At 41.5% G+C, this 12,788-nt stretch overlaps 2 protein-coding genes and 1 long non-coding RNA gene across 3 annotated transcripts; all 3 read right to left on the bottom strand.

Annotated features, from left to right (window-relative positions):
* Nucleotides 1-3,663: 3,663 nt before the first annotated feature.
* Nucleotides 3,664-4,897, bottom strand: LOC115767398. Its single transcript, XM_030711662.1, has 2 exons — nt 4,466-4,897; nt 3,664-4,407 (listed from the first exon to the last, which is right to left on the bottom strand). The coding sequence occupies exons 1-2, from the start codon at nt 4,553-4,555 to the stop codon at nt 3,976-3,978; spliced, it is 522 nt and encodes a 173-aa protein (XP_030567522.1). The 5' UTR covers nt 4,556-4,897; the 3' UTR covers nt 3,664-3,975.
* A 1,116-nt stretch (nt 4,898-6,013) lies between these two features.
* LOC115767399 lies at nt 6,014-6,667 on the bottom strand. Its single transcript, XM_030711663.1, has 2 exons — nt 6,529-6,667; nt 6,014-6,470 (listed from the first exon to the last, which is right to left on the bottom strand). Exons 1-2 carry the CDS (start codon nt 6,613-6,615, stop codon nt 6,039-6,041), a joined length of 519 nt encoding a protein of 172 aa, XP_030567523.1. The 5' UTR covers nt 6,616-6,667; the 3' UTR covers nt 6,014-6,038.
* A 402-nt stretch (nt 6,668-7,069) lies between these two features.
* On the bottom strand, nt 7,070-7,562 carry LOC115767400. The gene is made up of 3 exons (XR_004018377.1): nt 7,453-7,562; nt 7,191-7,366; nt 7,070-7,132 (listed from the first exon to the last, which is right to left on the bottom strand). It is a non-coding gene; the product is annotated as an uncharacterized LOC115767400 (long non-coding RNA).
* Nucleotides 7,563-12,788: the final 5,226 nt, after the last annotated feature.

Below are 12,788 nucleotides of genomic sequence, written 5' to 3'. Positions count from 1 at the left end.
TTGTCGTTCATTAAAAGCAAACACTGCAGCTCCCAACGCCCAACAACAACAACTTTAGTTACAGTTACAGTTGCATAAATTCTTGGCTATATTAACTGTAGATGTCTGTGTGCTGGTGTGTGTGTGTGCACGTGGCATATTATACTGGCAAGTACCCCCGGAGCCAGTTGACTCCAATTTCGGTTTGTGGCCCAAGTGAAATTTATATGCCCAAATTTAATGAACTTGAAGCATTTGCACGTTGTCTGCCCTTGGCTAGCCGCCTTCCCTGTCTCTCTCTCTCTCTCTCTATCTCTCTCTTTTACATTGCCTATCAAGCACGCTTCCTTTCCTATCAGAACAATTCACTGGCGCCCAAATGCATATTGGCCTGCCCTTTTGCCACAGAGATGGGGTTGCGTGTGGGCGTGTGGTTGTGTGGGGAGGGGGGGGGGGGGTGTTGGGGTAGGGCTGTGCATCCTGTGGCTGCGACTGCACCCGCTGCCTGTGTCCTGATTTGGCACTGTGGCCATTTGCCCAAAATTGGCACTGCCAATGCATTTGCTAAGACATAAACTAAACCACTGCAAAACGCTCGAGTTTCGCTGTCTGTGCTGCCAGTCCCAAACAAACCAGGCCCCTAGAAGAGCTCTCACTACTTCTCTTAGATCCAGTGTGTGTGTGTGAGGGAAAACAGCATGAAAATCAAATTATAAATAAATTATGCAATTATAATTACACAAGGAAACTACTTGGGGCGAAACAACTTACACACACACACACATGCTCACTAAACGCCGGCAGCGACATTTGCTGTATGCGTGTGTGCGTTTGTGTGTGCTGGTGTGTGCCTGTGTGTGTGTGTAGAATCCTGACTGCTGCCTCAGCAACGTAGCTGCGAAAAATGCTGCAAGTTGTCATGTAAGGCGCGTGTCTGTCTGTCTCTGTGTGTGTGCGAAGTTGTCCTCGTCTCGTCTTTGTCCCTCTTCGAGTCCTTTTGTACCCAGTCAGAAATGGCACAAGTACAGGAAAATAATTACATTTTACGTGTTCCTATTAATCTTGCTGAGTTTTTAGTTTTAGTTTTAGTTGTTGCCCACTAATTCACTTTTTGTTCTTCGCTCTCTTTCTTTACATTTCACACACACTCTCTCCCTCTCTCTCTCTCTCGCCCCTGGCCACCTTTCGAATTCAATTTTCTTGTTTCAGTTTTGTTGCCCACTTTATACCCAAACTAGTCCGTACAAACCGGAAGCTATGCACCCTGAAACTTTATAAAGCATACTCTACTTAATTTTAAGCGCCTCTCGTATATGACAAAAATAGCATGAATATGAATGCCAATTCGGGTCTAAGTCGAGACGTATTATTGCAAGCTTAAAATAACGAAAGCTGTTTAAACTGAATTTGAACCGGCGACCTCTCGCTTGTTAGTCCGACGCTCAATTACCTAAGCCACACAGTCTCAGGCAAAGCACACTTTTCGATGTTTTTCATACAAACTTTGACCCCACTGGGAGTGTGACTTTTCCAAAAGGAAGCCTTTTAGCTTCTCAGCTCCGACGGGTGTGGGTGTGTAGTCAGTCAGGGCAGATATTCAAGAATATGCGGAAACAATAAAGTTGTTAATACTTATATCTATCCATGTGCTTCGGTATCTCTACATATATATTTAAAAAGAGGAATACGAATCTGTGCCAAGTTTTATCAAGAGAGTTTAGATTTTATAATATGAAGGCTCTATCATATTGTGATTTGTCATTATCTTTTCGCAAAAGCTTTCAGTATGTTTTAGTTTTTATAGTATAAAATAAACTATTTATTTTAATATGCTTTATGTTTTCGTATAGCTCTCGTTTCTCTCCAAATTTTTTGCGCTCAAATTCTGTAAACTGGGCGGATTACTTTATTAACTCTATGGGCTTTGAACTGCTTTGTTTTCAATTTGCTCTTCTTAAATAGTTTTAGTTTATTGGCCACAGAATAAATCAAATAAAAAAGAGGTAAAATAAATAACAGACTGACCGAACCCCTCTCTGTGTGGCTCGAGCGAAGGGGCGAGATCTGCTCTTAACGCTCTGTGTGGCGAGTTTTTGTTGCATGCAACTAATTATGCTTTTTGGCATTTGGTAGTTTGCTCTTTTGTCACTTAGCAACATCATAAGCCGCTTAACCCGCTAAAGCCACAAAATTGAGGCACCAGCTTGCAGCACACACTCACCCACACACACACACACACACATGCAGACACATACGCACTTACCCACGCACACGTAAATCTCATTAAAGTTAAGAGAACATGCTTCCAAATTAATTTCCGTAATTCTGCACTTGAGTTGGGGCGCTTTTCCATGTTGTTGTGTTGAAGAGTTTTTCTTTTTTTTTTTTTTTGTTGTATCAGGATAAAAGATAAAAACTATTACGTGTGTGTGTGTGTGCGTGTGTGTGGGGAGGGGTAATTTCGCCTTAAACAGGGCTGCATCTGCATTGGATGGCAAAAAATTGAGTTGCTTAAAAGTTATATTGAATGGCACCAACTACAATTGAATTTCGACGAATGCAAAGCAAACGAGCTGCTTAAACAGAAAAGCTCATTTGAACAAACAACTCGAGCATTGAATACACCTACTGATAAAACAGTTGTCCACCATAAGAGAACCCGAAATCGGACAGATAAAACTTATTAATAAAATATCTTTAATAAAGAACTTATTATTCTGTCCTAAATATGTCCTATCCCTATTAAATACTGTTAGTTCAAGTCGAACTCCTTACTAGTTCCAATAGATTCATGTTAAATGAAATATTAAAATTACGTTCTTAAAGTTTCATTTCGAAACGGGTTTCATTTGAAACTGTTAGCTTCAAACGTCTAAGGTCTATTACTTAAGCTCCTTTAGTCTTAACCCAAATTTGTTCAGCTACTTGAGCTTCAGCTATTCCGAATTAAGTAGTTAGTGGGAGCGATTAGTGCAACCTATTAGTGAAAGCCGCTTGGTATAAAACATTTATTGCTTCACCTTGGTAGACGCATTCTTTTCATCTTCGACTCTGCTTTGATGAGCTCACAATTTTATATAAGTGCTTTCAGCAGTTGAATTGCCTTCTCATAAACTTTGTATTGATGCTCGTAGGTGTTGATGCTCGTAGCCTAATCGTAATTATAATAGTTGGCATCTCTGGGCAATGTTTTTAATAATCTCCTCTTCAATAAACGGTTTCTGATGCGCTTTGGGTGAAGTTTATATGTTAACATATATTTGGATATGTGGAATATTAACGCGCATTCTTATTGCAGTTTTTATCCATTTTGAACTTCATTCTACTAATCCTCTCTTTAAATTATGTTTTCAACACTGACAAATGCATTTAAGCGTTCTCAAGATACAGCTCTGTCCAGTCGATTTTTTGATGACACGCGTCGATAAGAATAAAAGGTCTCGGATTCGATTAGGACAGTGTTGGATAAGTGTGATAAGTCAGCGTTGGATTCATTGCTGTTTCTTTTAAGTTTTATAAATTAATTCAAATGCACGGGGTGTAATAAAAAGTGATTTAATTGGAAATATCAATTATTATTGTGCGAGACCATGTGAATTCGTGAATGCCACTTAAATGACATTTCAAGTGTGAATAAACAATCTGAAATTTGGATCGCAGACAGCAGCACACTGGACAAGCTGGTCCTTAATGCATTCCTGGTACATCGCGCTGCAGTGCCTCAGTATCCGGTTGCTTGACAGTGCGTTCCGCGGAAATGTCCTATTTGACTCTGCTGAGAGGTCAAAGATGCCGTCTTGGGTCAACAAATTTGCTGATTCGTGCAATGTTCCTCGCTTTGGGCGTTAATTAAAATGTTATAAGCCGAACCGTACAATTAAGGCAGCCACGTAAGCTTTGTTTATTCCAAAAATTAAGGCACAAACGAGCTGGGCTAACTAGTTACTAATACTGATTGGTACAATCCATGGGCGGGTAGCCCTTTGTACTACACAATTATTGCTCTATCTTTGTCTCCCCATTCTTTTTGTCTTCGACTTGCCTTGCTTTACTTGGCTTACAAGCCTCCAGGTCCAATTCAAAGCTCTCACATCTCTCGATGAGACTCTGCAACAGTTGCGCAGCCCGGGCATCAACATCGTCATCATCGGGATTGGGTGAATAGGGCTTGTCGCAATATTGACGCTTGTAGGCCGCCAGCTCAGTCTTTAGCAGTTCGCATTTCTGGGCTATTCCGTCCAGGCGTTGCTGAAATGGTTGCCAGCTCTTGTTACGGCGCGGGTGGTAAACGTACTTCTCCAAATACTTGTATATCTCCGGATTGTTCTTCTTGCACATCTCGCACATGCGAAACTCCCTGATCTGGCCGCGAAAGTAGTGTGGCGGGAATGCATGATGGCACTCCGTGCAGGTGAGCACATAAAGATCCTGTACACGAAAAAAGTGTTAATTATACATGGGCATGGCGAAGCTACCGCATACTTACATAGTTCTCCATTTCGGACGGCTTTCGACTAGGCAGCTCCTTATGGACACGCTTCTTTATAGTTTTCCCTTTATTCACAGTTCGCGACATTTGGCGGAGGAAGTTCTCAAAAATGAAAAAAAAAAAAAATGAATGCTATTTTTATACAAGGCTTTTTTGTCGTTTGACAGCATATGTCAATAACAGTAAAAGATCTTGGTATCGATATATTCTAAGCAGTGTTCTCAAAGACCGATAAGTTGGTGTTTGAAAAAGAGCTTTTTATTGAACAGTTCTGATCTGTTCTGTTTCTATATCCGAATTCGCTTTTCTAACAATCCGACGTGCAACGCCGTCTTATTTCTACTATTTATTTATTTAGCAAGAGATAATAAAGCATTTTGTAAAATGCTTGCAAAAATACTTTCAATCTACTTTGGGGATAGTTTTAGTTAAGTACAGATAAAGACCGAGGTAACAGTATACAACAAGCAAATAAGAAGTATACGGATCAAAGGGGGAGTAAAAAGGTGTGCTAATGCTTATAACTAGTTTCCATCTGGAACTGTATTGCCAGGTCTACTACATAACCTAAATTTGCCAATCAATTTGTGGAATTGAGTCGGTTATATTCCGAAAAGTATGTAGACATATATCAAAAGTGAGCTAGAAGCTAGAAAAAATTAAGTAATACCGGTTAGTATAACCCATTAGTAAAAGCCCTTAGTAAGCATTTTATTTACAATTCTAATTGGTTTTCTCCCCCTTATCACCTAGAAGTAGCTCTGCCTTATAGAGCTCCTCAGCTCCTTTTCGAGGCCATAGCTTCTCCAAATATTTGCGTATCTATTCTATTAATGGGGAGTCTACGTGCAATGTTATCCACTTCAGGCAGCTTATGACTCATTAGCTCGATAGACATGATTCTGTGTTTTTATTTGTCTATTCACAGTTTTTGACTCATGTTTGGTGTACTTCTCAACACTAATATGATGTGTTTTATCGTTTGACAGCACGTTACAACGATAAAAGCTCGCTGAACGTTAATCGGTTCACATCGATAAAGTGTTGCGTTAGTGCTAAAAAGCCGTTAGGAGTTTGTCTTAAATATAATGCTGCACACTTATTAAAAATAAAATAAAATAATACTGGATGCTAATTAATTCAAAAAGGCAAATATAAGAATTATTTATTGCAGCTGGATTTGGGCTGGCGATTTTCCCTTGTTAGTTCGACGCTTAGACGTTTGCAAAACATGAATATACAATTTTCGTTGCAGTTGATAAGGTCGGACGTGCCTGCTTTCGGCCCAAAAAGAAGCTTCTCTTCGATATAACTTAAGTCGTTGTTTAATTCTTTAAGAAGCTTACGTTTTCTCGTCCTATACGACAAGGTGGCAGAGAGTAAGTTTCCCTGAGCAAACAACGTTTTTCACTGCACAAGCACTATAGTACATTATTATTAAGTACATTGCATTAAAATTTCTGCCCCATACGGGCTATAAAGTTGTTAAGTTAAAGAAAATCGGGTTTTAACGGAAATGTTAAATTGGGTCAGCTATAAAGGCTTTATTTATTTGCTTCGTGTAAAACATTCACAGCTCCATCTTAATCTCCGCATTTTTTTCGCCTTCGACCGGCCTGGCCTTGTAGAGGTCGTAGGACCCCAGTTCCTTATCGACGATCTCACACTTATAGATCAGACTTTTTAATAGTTGCACAGCCTTTGCATTCACGTCGTGATTGTCTAATTTGGATGAAGCTGGTTTGTTGCCATATTGATGATTGTGGGCCAACAGCTTAATCTTAAGAAGTTCGCATTTTTGGATTATCTTCTTCAGGCGTCTCTGGTATGGATGACAGTCATGGATATGCTTCGGGTGATACACATACTTATCCAAATATTTGCATATTTCCGGGTTATTCTGCTTGCACATCTTGCACATGCGAAACTCCCTGATCTGGCCACGAAAGTAGCGGGGCGGAAAAGCTTGATGACATTCCGTGCAGGTGAGCACATAAAGATCCTTGATTGGGAAAATCTCTAGCGTATATATGCGCTTGCCAAAAATGCGGTACACTTACTCGTTTATCCTTTTCAGACGTTTGTCTTAACAACTTTTTATGGAATTGCCTTTTTTTATTTTTTTGTCTTTTCATTGTTCGTGACATTTAGATAACGATATCTAAAAGACTGACACAATTAAATGCTCTTGATATACAAAGATTTTGTACCGATGTCCTGGACAGCATCGACACGTGCTGTCAGTTTAGAATCTCTGAATCGATAATCGGTAAAAACAGTGCTGGATAAGTGCGATTAGGTGGTTTGGATTTAAGATTGGCAGCGGAATGGTTTATAGTGTATGCTCTGCAGTCTAACTTATACATAGGTGCCCTTATAAATTATATATATATATACATATATACGATTAATGGTAATGATAAGGATATAATCGACTGAACCGTGTTATTCACGGGTGACTTTCTCTCGGTCTTTATCCCTCTCTTCCTCTTCGCAAGACGGAATCTGTAACCCTTGCCTGTGTATCTGTCCTGAGCCCATATCCCAGAACAGAAACATTCTTTGGAACAAATTGTATTTGAGTTCACTTTTAAGTTAACGTATTAGTAATTTATTCCAAGGAGTAGTGCACATATTTATAGAATTTAACTGGGCCAGTAAAATCTATGAGTATAACTCATTAGTGAAAATGAATATAAGATATTTATTGCTCCATGGATACCAAATCCAAATTCTTTTCATCTTCGACTGTCTCTGCTTTGATGAGCCTATAGGCATTCAGTTCCTTTTTGAGTACCCCAGGCGCAGCGCAGGCCGTCAGCTTTATTATAATTAGTTGGCATTTCGCGTTAATATTCGCAATAATCTCCTTTTCAATAAACGCCGGTTCTTGATGCGCTGCGGGTTTTATATAAGTAGGTACTTCAACAAATATTTGCTTTTGTGGAATATTTATTCACATTCCTACAATGCGGTAGACTTACGCTGTTATCCATTTTGAACGTTTTGCGACTAATTAGCTTTTTCAAAAAAAAACCCCTTTATAACTTTTGTCAATTTACAGTTTGTGACACTCGGTTGAAAATGTTTTCAACACTGGCGAAGTCCAGTGCTCCTTAAATACAACACCATGCTATCGACTTTCGACAGCAAGTGTCGATAACAATAAAAGCCTTTTTCGATTTTCGCTGAAAGCAGTGTGGGATAAGTGCGATTGGGCGGTTAAGAACAAAAGTATAAACTATTATAGTCTGAGAATTAAAAATTTAACGAAAAGAGCATCAAAAATATGTATTTAGCCACTTACCATGGGCAAATCTGGTAAAATATTTCTTGCAGTATTTCGATGACCTCTTCTGTTGCTCACAAGACGTCGTCCTAATCGAGTATCTATACATTTTATGGGTCGGAGCTGGTTTCTTCCGCCTGTTACATACACTTTTACAAAAACATGTTGCCCTTTTTACCCATTTTCAACGGATTTGGAAAATAATAAAAAAACTGCAGCTGTAATAATCGATAGCATAGTCAATGAAATAAAAAATAAAGCCTAGGCTCATATTCCTCACTAAAAATAAGTGCGAGCAAAGACTCCCTGTGTAAATGCGGTCTATAAAAGATAGTGCGGCAATACCTTAATGCGTTTTACAGCACTGCTTGGAAACGTTAATGCAACACCCATTGCTCCATTATGAGTAGCTGGTCACTCAGCACAGCAAGCATAGTTTAACAAACGCAAAAGGGGAAGAAATAAAGAGAGTGCATTCTAAGCACACACACACACCAGTTGTTTGGCCATTGCAGCATTTTTGGCTAACGCATTCAGCGTGTGCGATGCTCCGCACTGTTTTCAATTTAGTTGTGCACAACGAAGCAGCAGTCGGAGCCAACACCTGCCATTTGCCGTTAGACAATCCAGCGCAGTGGCGTCGAAAGACGAGGCGTGCGTGGTGAGGACGATGGCAGCGAGGGAGTTGGATTTAGCTGCCAGTGCTGGACACGGGCCTGCTGCTGGGACAACCTGGTCGTCTGGCTATTTCCTCAGCCCCGCTAGTCGCTGCCTGTGCGGCTAGTACCTCGTGCTTTGGCCCATTGGTGGCGCCACTCAATTCAAATGAATCCCTGTTTGGCTTTCACTTGACAATGGAGACACACACACAGACGCACGCATACCCTGAGAGAGATCTCTCGCTGTGTGTGCGAGTCAGTGAACTTAATTTGGTCACACACAATTGATTCTTTTTATGGGCACACTCTTTCATACACACACGTACACACCCCAACCACACACAGAGACACACACACATTAAGCTGTTATTGTTGTGGCAGAGAGTACACTGTACACTGATAAAAAGAAACAACATATTTATATCTCCTTCTTCTGTTACCTTAATTCATCCACAGTTTCAAAAGCACTTATTTTATTAAAATGATTCAAGTCACAGTTTGCGAGCTTCAGCTAACAGTTTGAGAATCGCTGCATTGCAGTCGCAGTTCCAATGATACATATAACGATATATATTCGCATCCAATGTGTTATGCGATAGTTTCAGAATTACGGTTTTAGAGTCACAGATATTAATTTAGTTTAAGAGTCACTGCTTGTAGACTCACAATACTTGGGATTAATTTTCAATTCAGCTTGCCATTGCAGACCGGCTCTTGCCGGAAACTTGGTGCAGTCCATTTCACAGTCGACTAATTCCGATCACTATGTTCTCATATATTAAGTTCTCTCACTGTAGCAGCAGCTCCAGTTAGGAGCCAGTAGCCAGCAGCTAAAACTAACAGCAGCAGCACACAACAGCAGGTGCTGAGGCCATGCCGCTGACGACGTTTTGTTACCTTGTGCAGAACTCGTTTTGTAATTTGTGGCTGAAACAATGCAATTAAGATGACATTAAGTGAAGTTCGCCAGCCCCCATCCGCCCCAAAGGCCACCTCCTAGTATATCTGCGGCAGCAGCAGCAGCAGCAACTCTAGCTCCAGCCTGGAGCCCGAGCTCCATTTGCATTTGCGGCCAACATCGCATTTCATCAGTCGCACCAGCTCACCGCAGGACCATTCCATTGTCTTCGAGTGGGAGTGTGAGTTGAATATGTGTGCGTCTCTGTACGTGTGTGCTGTGGTAATGACATCAAAGAGGCCATTCCTGTGGCCAATTTGACAAAATGCTTCTGCATTTTGCAGCCGCCGCTTGACATCGATTTTGAGCTATTCCATATTTAAATAACTTGTTGTTAAATCAAACAAAGGAGAATCCTAAGTGAATCTTCAATATAGAAACTGGAGCGCAAGTAAAGTATAACGAGAAATAGTGTGGTTAACAACACTTTAAATTCATGCTGAGTACATTTTTCCTCATAGTTGAGAGCTTTGGTATTTTTATACTTCAACTCAAAGAATTACTTTGCATTATTTACACATCTGAATGGCAGGCAGTCCCGCTGGCTGTAAAGATGAAGGCCTCTCGCGTAAAGGAACGTTCTATTAGATGTGGTTGGGTCTGGTTCAAGCCAGGACGGAACTATTTTATTCATTTATTTCAATTTCAGTACGCAATTGGATAACAAACTGCCGGGTTTGAGCAGCAGACATAAGTGACAAGCGATTTGTGTTATGCTATTTATTTTTACATGGGGAGAACCCAACATGTCCGACGTATATGATTTATTGTATTTCAGTTTGAGCCGAACGTTCTAAGATGAATAAAATTACTTTGAATTGGATGGGCTTCATATTTCCGATTTCCGTCTATTTGCCATCAATTTCAATGGACTTTGTAAAAACTTCCTTCTAGTTACAAATTGAGTCCTGAAAGGAAAGTGCTCGGAAAAATGGATGGACTTAATTACTTAGTTAATCAACGATGGAATAGGTTAATCAGTCAGTCATTCGAGTGTTCGCTAAGTTAGTCAATCATTCAATAGGTCAGTCAGTGACTCAAGTAGTTAATCAGTGAGTGAGTCAATTCCTCAATTAGTCGGTCAGAAATCAGTCAGTCAATCATTCAACTGGTCAGTCAGCCACTCACATAGTCAATCAGCTAGTCAATGGTTAGTAAGTTAATCAGTCAGTCAATCATTCAACTGGTCAGTCAGTCAATTAGCTAATCAATCAGTCAGCTTATTTTTCAACAAGTCAGTCAATCACGAAGTTAGTCAGTCATTCTGCTAGTCAATCATTCAATTGGTCAATCAGTGACTTAAATATTCAACCGGTTGGTCAATTAGTGAGTTGGTCGGTCAATCATTCATTTAGTATATCAATCACATCAGTTACTTTTACAAAAAATATATTTCAGGCTTAAATTTAACTTCTAATTTTCTCATTTTTTAATGTATTTATAAGAAATCAGACTGTGGCCCTTTTGGCCTCAATGTTAAGCGGCCTTCTCGAAGTATTTGAGGTTGAGCCTTGAATCCATTTGCCCATCAACCGCATTTGTTGGGTGGCAATTGCGTTTTGAGCGTTTGCTAGTGACCACCTCCTAGTTACTGCCTTTCGCCCGCTCCACCCACTGAAAAACTTAAGCAGGTTGTGAGCTTGGCTCAAAAACATTCCGTACCATTCCGTGCATAGTATGACACAAAGATATTGCTGCGGATAGCAAAAAAGATTGTGAATTGTTAAACACACACACACACAGACACACACACACACACACACACACACTTGCCAGCATGTTGTCTGGCTGTAGGCGCGAAAGAGGACCGAGTGCAGGGGCAGGCGTGGCACGTTGTTTCTTGGCACGCACAAAAGCATGTGGGCGCCTCCTGTTCCATCTCCTGTGGCCTCTGTATGCTTTTGGCTTTTGTAAGTGGTGCAAAATGGTGAGGGGGGGGGGGGGGTGTACTGTGCTGCATGTGACAAAGGCAGCTGCCTTTTGTTTGACTAGCTCGCCCTTGGCACCCACCTCCCAGCCAAGCCATGCATGCGTGTGTGTGTATGTGAACTGAGGCATTCAAATAATTAAACTCATCAAGTTGCCGTATGAGCATTTCACGCAGTCCCCCAACACCAACCCGTCCAGCCACCCGCTGCCCTGTCTTCCTCTTCATGGTTTTAGTCTAATCTTCATTGTTTTCTTTTGCTGAGCACAAAAGCCGAGCACCGAGCATCGAGCACCGAGAAGCAGACACCGAGTCGAGAGCGGAGCGGCGACCTGTCCTCGAGCACAGCCGCAGCGGCAGCGGCGACCACACATCAGCGTGCCGCACATCCTGCCTGTACACACACACACGCACACACAGACACACTCTCCCTGTGTGGGCACGCATAATCCTTGATCTTTTGTTAGTTGTTTGCTCAACTTTTGCTTGCTGTTTGTTTGCCAGCGACAGAGGTTCTGTCAGCTGCCTGCCGCTTACTCCAACTGTCGCAGCCTTGCGCCTGGCTGCCCAGCTCCCTTTGCCGTCGCCCTCTCCTGTCGGTTGTCAGGCCTGTCTCTTTAGCTATCTTTCTAAATTATTAATTAAAGTATTTAACAAATATGCAAAAGTTTGCCAAGAGCACCGGCAGCCACATCACAAAATCCTCAGCCTTGCCCTGCCCCCTCTTCCAGCATAATCTCCAGCCTAATCCCGCAGCGCCTTGGCCCTTGACGCTGGTGTCACGCCTTCCCGGCAAGCGCCATTGTTACGTTCCCTTCCCCAGCCTTAGTTGAGTTCATTCAGCAGCAAATTGTCGACTAGTTAATAATGTGGCCAGCACGCACGCACACACACAGGCTCACATCCACACACTCATTGTATGTGTCTCTGTCATGTTGACTGTTGACATCTTTTTGATGTTTCATTGCCGCATCAAAGAAATTTGGCAAATAGTTCGGCTAAGCGTTGAGCTCGTGTCACGAGTCTTAACTGTCCGGACGGCCAGCAGTTCAAGTGGCTATGTCCTTGCAGAGGTCCATAAAGCTTCTGCTTTAATGCCAGCCTGGCGCAGCACTTTCTTCTACACAATACTTTGACTCGTGGCTATTCCGTCTATTTTGACTGAGATGGCTCAAATCGAGCCGAGATTGGACCTGATTTCTAGCTTGTTTACAACACCTACTTCCTTTAGGAGGACGGTTTCTATACGGACCCTCGCTGAAGTATGGAGTCTATCAGGCGGACAACATTCACGATCCAAGGCTCGAAAAGGCATAGGTTTTCCGCTTTGTCTTGCTTTGTGAGTCACCACCTGAAGGACAATTGTTTGGGCCACAGCAAATTAGATTAACTGTTGGGATTTGGAGCCAGCTTAGCCAACAACAATTGACAAACATTTGAAATTGGGAATTGTTGTGTAAGATTTCGGCGGTCCTTAAATGTTTCCT

Source organism: Drosophila novamexicana, unplaced genomic scaffold (assembly GCF_003285875.2).
Source record: "Drosophila novamexicana strain 15010-1031.04,08,12 unplaced genomic scaffold, DnovRS2.1 tig00001385-arrow-arrow-pilon, whole genome shotgun sequence".
Lineage (NCBI taxonomy): Eukaryota > Metazoa > Arthropoda > Insecta > Diptera > Drosophilidae > Drosophila > Drosophila novamexicana.
Note: the sequence above shows the minus strand (reverse complement) of the source record. Positions and strands in the feature narration are given on the sequence as shown.

What these genes read in the sequence shown, in the direction of transcription:
- LOC115767398 (XM_030711662.1), bottom strand. Translation starts at nt 4,555, where the DNA reads ATGTCGCGAACTGTGAATAAAGGGAAAACTATAAAGAAGCGTGTCCAT. An exon ending in CGTCCGAAATGGAGAACTAT is followed by an intron (nt 4,408 to 4,465) that starts GTAAGTATGCGG and finishes TTTCGTGTACAG; the next exon opens with GATCTTTATGTGCTCACCTG.
- LOC115767399 (XM_030711663.1), bottom strand. Translation starts at nt 6,615, where the DNA reads ATGTCACGAACAATGAAAAGACAAAAAAATAAAAAAAGGCAATTCCAT. An exon ending in CGTCTGAAAAGGATAAACGA is followed by an intron (nt 6,471 to 6,528) that starts GTAAGTGTACCG and finishes TTCCCAATCAAG; the next exon opens with GATCTTTATGTGCTCACCTG.